At 44.2% G+C, this 6,664-nt stretch overlaps 1 protein-coding gene across 1 annotated transcript in view; it reads left to right on the forward strand.

Moving 5' to 3' along the window:
- The window catches only part of T265_15195 (hypothetical protein), a gene marked incomplete at both ends in the record, with an annotated part of 41,763 nt that extends 35,963 nt beyond the window's left edge, over positions 1-5,800 (forward strand). The window contains 2 exons of the mRNA XM_009176998.1: positions 276-420; positions 5,566-5,800. Coding sequence (XP_009175262.1) covers positions 276-420; positions 5,566-5,636 — 216 coding nt within the window. The remainder of the gene's footprint in view (positions 1-275; positions 421-5,565) is intronic.
- Positions 5,801-6,664: the final 864 nt, after the last annotated feature.

The following is a 6,664-nucleotide window of genomic DNA, read 5'->3' on the forward strand; positions in this document are numbered from 1 at the left end:
CACAAATCCTTTCTCTTTACAGGTGTATGGTTTGAATTAATGCAGACTCTTAACACATCTTTCTATTGAGTGACCCAGCACCTTCTGCACGTAGCTTGCAGGTCATATTAGCTATTCTCGTCCTGCATTCCACTTACTCTTGGGAGTGAGGTGATCTTTTGTTTTTTCGTGTCCCACTGATTCGACTAACTTCGGGCGAAACTTTCCCACTCTTTGATCAAATTCCACACAATGGTTACCAGCGGCTATAACCTCATAGGTTTCTTGTTTTCTAGGAGAAAGCCAACTGCTTCCGTCTCGTTACTCCTTCTCGATTAGCAACACCTTTGGATGCACTGAAGCAAATACCTGGTCTGAGAACACACCACATCCCTTTTCCAGTACCATACGATTTACCTCCAGTTCTCTATGACACCGATGGTAAGTGTTGACCGGTTTCACAACTCGTGGCAGATTTTATTCTGTTTTACTCAACGGTATCGAGGCTCCGAAGGTTGTTTCTGGCAGATGAAAAGTGGCATCAAAGTCGAAGACCTCTGGGGTCGACCGTAGATAAAGGCAAAGGCAAAGGAAGACATATGGAATCTACATCTTTGAGGTTTCTTTCGATGTGCACACGGGTATCTCATCTATCACCTTGTCAAGCACGACTTCGGAATTAGTGACAAAGTCTGACCGTGTTAGTCGCTACATGAGGCACTGAAGCATCACCAACAAAAAAAACTCCAAACTACTGTTCATCATATCCTTTCTGACAAATCGAAGAACCACGGCGTGTTTGGCGACAGGAACGCTGTGATCATGTACGTGGGTATCAAGCATATCGTACGTGCGATTAGTTTGAGAACTCCTCCCGAGGAGCGAGTTCATTGCTATTAGGATTTGCGCACCCCATGAGTACCTGAAAATCAGTCAACGGTTTCCGCCCTGAAAGTGTTCACGTGTATTGTTTCGGTAATAGGGATGCCAAGGAGTACTTCGATATCATTAACATCACCCTAACTGAAACTTGAGCCAGGCTTAGTGCAATGCATTAATTAAAGCTCACTATGGACGTGAGGTTCATCTGATATCTTGTCGAGTCTCCCGCTTACCTCCACTTGGTTTGCAAACGAGTATAAAATCCTAGTTGCACAAGTAGCCCTTGTTCCAGAAGAATTACCTGGTTATTTCCATTTAGCACACAGCATTCTCCCTGAGTGCAAACTAATTTATGATTTCTAAGCTTTACGGAATTCTTGACTTGGAAATAGGTGGACGAACAAACTTTCTCGGTAGTCCTCGCTTCAGTCAACGCAGTCGTAAGTTATAAAATTCGAACTCGTATTGCAATGAGGTATCAATTTCCACGTAACGATCAGTTTGAAAATATCATTTGGAAGATTGTTTTTTTCCATGAACGCCACATAGCTTATCGTTTTCGAAAAAGTTTGGTGACAATCGGTAGATTTATTGCTGGGCAACGTTTCGCTTTTGACACAAAAGCTTCGTCAGGCCAAGTGAATAGGTTCCGAGGTTGATCGAGATTTAAGGCGGAAGGAGAACCAATCAGTTAAGTCAAGCTAAATCTCTGTTGGGTGTCGGCCGAGGGAATTTTAGCGTGTTAGAGTGGTTGAACAAGTGTTGGGTCGGTGGGGAGACCTACATGTGTTTGGGTTCAGCCTAGGGTCTAGTTCTTCTGGTTTGGTTTATTTGATGGTCCCTCTTGAACGTCGTTTGAACTTTCTGTCCATGTGTGTGGATGAGCTAGTGCTAAGATAGTTGTGTAAGAGGGATGCTGTGACCTTTGGTCGGTTGGGGGTTCCACCCCCCTACCTCCCGGTTTTTTCTAATGATCCTAAGTGGGTTGACAACCACACTGTCACGTGTCAACTCGGCTTATCTAATACCGCTTTCCATACGCTTGCCAGTTCCACACCCTTGATTCTACTAACGCTGTGATGCTTAGTAATTTCAACCGCCTCGGCTATCAGCCGCTGTGGTGTGAATCGCAGTCCCCATCTTAAGACTTCCACATTCTCCAGATCTATTCTATGTCCCGTGTCTAAGGCATGTACCGCCATCGCTGAGTCTTTGACCAGCGTTTGGTATTCTTCCGCATTCCTTGGTGGCTTGTTAATCCTTCTTTTATGCTCACCAATTCTGGTGTGCAATTCCCTGGCAGTTTGTCCTATATAAACCTTAGCACAATCGTTGCAGTTAATTTTGTACACACAGTCCCTAGTCCTTTCAGCCGGCAGGGGATCTTTCAATTGCACCAAAACTGAGCGTAGCGTTTTTCCCTTCTGAAAAGCCACTCTAATGTTGGCTAAGATCAACAATCTTCGAATAACCTCCGATGTTCCTGCCTTATATGGAATGATTGCTGTGCCAATCCATTCTTTACTGGGTCTAGATACTGGAACCAATATCTTCCTTAGTTGTCGTCTAATCAAACTCACTGGGTATCCTATTTCTTGAAGTTTGTTGGCAATCTCGATTTGAGCTGCCGTCCGGTCGATCTCTTCTGTGCACAGCGCTCTAACTCGACGAAACATCGATGAGACAATGCTGGCGTACACGGACTTTGGGTGTGCTGATGAATAGCTTAATATGGTTCCTGAGTCTGTTGGTTTCTGGTAGATAGTCGTTTTCAATTTCCCACCAATCTTATGTGTTATACAGTCCAGAAAGGGTAATGTGCCCGATGTGGACTCTATCTCCATGCTAAACTTGATGTGTGGGTTTAAACTGTTAAGGTAGTCGTGGAAGCTGTTTACGTTGCCTCGTTTGATTACAACAAACGTGTCGTCAACATAACGCCAAAAAACTTTGGGTGGACAATGATATCCGGCCAAAGCTATTTGTTCGAAGTCCTCCATGTAAATATTGGCTAAAACTGGGGATATTGGGGATCCCATTGCAAGGCCTTGTTTTTGTGAGTAAAAGTTGTGTCAAAAACAAATTTATCAAGATTCAAACACACTCTTATGCCCTCAACTATTTCATCCACCGAGAGCTGTGTCCGTTCCCCGAGTGTCGTGTCTGCCAGTAACAACCTCTTAGTTACCTCCAGAGCATCTGCTCTAGGGATGTTTGTGTACATTGATATTACGTCAAAACTCACGAGGACTTCGTCCATCTCCAAAGGAAGCCCTGCGACTTTGTTGGCATAGTCATACGAATTCCTAATGAAGGTGCTTGATTTCCCCGTGAGTGGTTTTAGTATACTAGCTAAGAATCTGGCCAGTTCATGCGGCGGCGAGCCCATACCATCCACTATTGTCACCAAACTTTTTCGAAAACGATGACTACCCAATCGGTTTCAAGTATTTTCCACGTGATTGACCACATAGCTTAGTTAGGTTGTCACTGTGGCAACGCGTCAACTGTCGATGATTCAGGGGTTATGCCAAGTGTGCTATAGAGGGGAACGTTGGTAGCTTAGGTAGCATATATAGTCTTTACTTTGCTCGCTGAACTGGGTGATTCGATTACAAACGTTTCATCACCATCATTGGTGCGTTGTTAGGGAGCCTAGTGGCGTGGTGTTTGGTGGCACAACGCATCGCTCCGCAGTAACGCACCGATAATGGCACCTTGATTGGTGGTGAAACGTTTGCAATTAAATTGCCCAACTCAGCAAACAAACCAAAGACCTTCATGCTAAGTGTACCGGGTGTATGTACCTGTTTTGGCCGCAGAGAAGAGGGTGTATTAGCCTGATGGCGTTTGACTCTGGCGTGACCAAGGCGTGATCTTTAACTGGCTTTGGCTGAATCCTGGAAACTGGTAGTTGATTTTGAACTCAGTATTCACATCTACTTGATGTCCGGTTTCGGCCAAATCATTCACAGTTGTGCTTGAAAAGCTCATTCGTTTTCCAAGACGGTGAACAGTACTCTCGAACTCGTTCTTGTCCGCAGTTGTCCGACCGACGTAGTGTGCCTCACCCCAATAGGGAAAGAGTACACAAACACAGATTCGTCATCCAAAGGGAGTTTAAGTCGACTATGGCCTTTGAATGAAACTGGCTCCTTTGAATCAGTTAGAAATATCCGCTACAGCGGGCCCTTTAGACTGCGGCTCACCTGTTCAGTTGCAAATTCCTCGTTGAGAGTTGCATAAAAGTGTGCTCGGTATATTTGGCTGTTTTGCTTGTTGGTAAGGTGTTTCTCACGATACCCGTTCCTATTTCGTTTGTTGACAGTAAACTTGAGTTCGCTTTCTACAACGTCAGCTGAACATATCCTTTCTGTTGTCACGTTTGTTGTAGGGGCACAAAAATAGGGAAGGGTGTATATTGTCTTGTTCGTGTTGCCCTTAGTCGACCGACTACCCCCCCCCCCACACACACACACCGAATGACCCCCTAAACAATTGGATTTTCGGACTTCTATTCTTTGAGGCAGAATTAGTCGGCCCTAGAAATGTCGCGCAAGCATAGCGATCGGATTTCAGGTATGGGAAAATCGCGATCAAGTGTCGTCTCCAATGACGGACTCCGTGGACCAAATGGAGACAGACCTGCTCCTTGTCTATCTTGACCATGCTCTTCCAGTTTTTCAGTTATCCTTTGAGGCGACAACGCTATTCTGGACATGGTTTAGAGCCCCTGTGCAAAAGATGATCAAACTAATATAGACGCTGGCTTTGTTGGGTTTGAGTTAGGTACTTCCATACTTCCTAGTTGGACGCTTCTCCTAGGAAAGGAGCTTTAGACACCGAAAACTCTGGAACACTGGGATCACTGAACGCCTTAGAAACCTCCATCTTTTGAATGTCTAACACCCCGGTAAACATAGCGAAACTTTGAACGTACACAGGAATACTGGAGAAAAGTGGTTATTGCACTTTTATTTATAGACTCAACTTATACAAGATACTTGAACTTCTAGAGCAGTTCATTGTCCAGATCCTCCAGGAATTCTAAATGCGGTGTAAGGTTTGTCTACAATTCGGCTGTTTTTTTGCACGCGCTATATCGACCTGACGCTGTATGAAACGCTGTAGGTCTGCATCAGTTGAACGAACACAACTTTCTCATTGAGCCATCTAAATGAACATAGAGATTTGCTACAGTAACTTGTCCGAATTTGAATTTTGTATGTCATGAGCTAGCAATGTATTGACTGGATGGATTATTACAGAAGACGCCCGTCAACATGACTTACCTTAATATATATGACAGTTAGTCACTTGCCGGTAGGTCCATGAGTAGTGTGATTTTTCGCTCGGAAACCCAGAGTTTACATCAAGTAACCAGCCGATCAACGCTCAACTGCTTGCGCTTAATTGGAAGGCATGATATTTCACTCTACTTTGGCAAGTAAAGCACACGGCATTCAGAGAAATCTCTACGGTGGTGTAGAACACAATAGTCGAAACAATCTCGTGAACGGGCCTCTAAAATGAGTAACCAAACATAATAAAGAATAGCATTAGGTTTTCTAAAGTATGTCTCAATCTTCGCTCGGTAAAGGTGCATCCTTCCTGCGTCAAAAATCCAAGGAATGAAATTGAGTTGAATAGTAAGTCACTCCTTTTAATCAAATGCAGCTATTTTCTCTTCTCGATCATTTCCAGACGATCCTTGGGTAGTCGATGTTCGCTATTCGGAACCCGATGTTTTTGGCCGATTCTGGAGACCGAAGTAAAAGCTCTCCACCCAGTGCATTCTATCACTCGGACCGTATGCAGCTGAACTACCCGATATTTGTCTATCCCTTCGGTTAGACTACTGAATCCATTGTGTTTCCTGAACTTTCCACTTTTGATATCTCAAGATCCATGGGCATGGTTGTAGCAAATTTAAGAGCCAATCACTAAGCGTTATTTTCCGTGGAATGTGTTCCAAGGTCATGTTTTATTCCACGTACATTCTGTTTTCGTTTTGGAGTAAAGTATTCCTATCCTCTGTAGAGTAAGTCCTCTATGACCTTCGTGTATCTTCTTGAGTAAGCTGACTAGTCGACGGTTTCAAAAGCGTCTTGTACTCGGATAACACGGAAATATGTTGTCAGAGTATGTTTCGGTTTGTTTCATCGGGTTACGATCTCGGATTAGCTCAGAAATGAGGGCATGAGAATGCTGGCTGAAAGACCTATTTTTCGTACCCATCCTTGGATTTTCGATTGTGTGTTTAGACCTGACCATCCTGGCGGTATCCTGCGACAGCTATGCACCGAAAGAGTACCACAACTGAATGATTTATTTATTTTTGTTCTTCGGATGAAGAAGATCTGTGACTTGACACCAACATTAATATTCTCCGTTCATCTTGATCATCCCAGAGTTTCGATTCACAAATTTTAAAAATCATTCCACTGTAAGTGCAGGGTGCCGCATTTACTGTGAGGTCTTGTGTGGTGTGTGGTTTGTCTACTAGCGAGACTCCCGAAGTCAAGCTAAAACTTCCTGAATCCATTTTGAACGGTTGAAAACTCACTAACTGTTATATCTGCTGATTCGCTGGCCTGTGGTATCTGCTGCTGACCCGCTCCAGTGCCTAGTCTCGGAGAGAAAAGACTCACAGAAGGGATCACAATAGCTATATTCCAACAAAGTGGGTGCGAGAGCGCGAGTGTGAAAAGTACAACGGCCTCAAGTTTTTTTATTGGAAGGACACTGTCTGAACTTGGTCCAATGCTGACGCACGCGGTCTGGCTGCGACGTGCTGCATATT

This window comes from Opisthorchis viverrini (genome assembly GCF_000715545.1).
Source record: "Opisthorchis viverrini unplaced genomic scaffold opera_v5_382, whole genome shotgun sequence".
NCBI lineage: Eukaryota > Metazoa > Platyhelminthes > Trematoda > Opisthorchiida > Opisthorchiidae > Opisthorchis > Opisthorchis viverrini.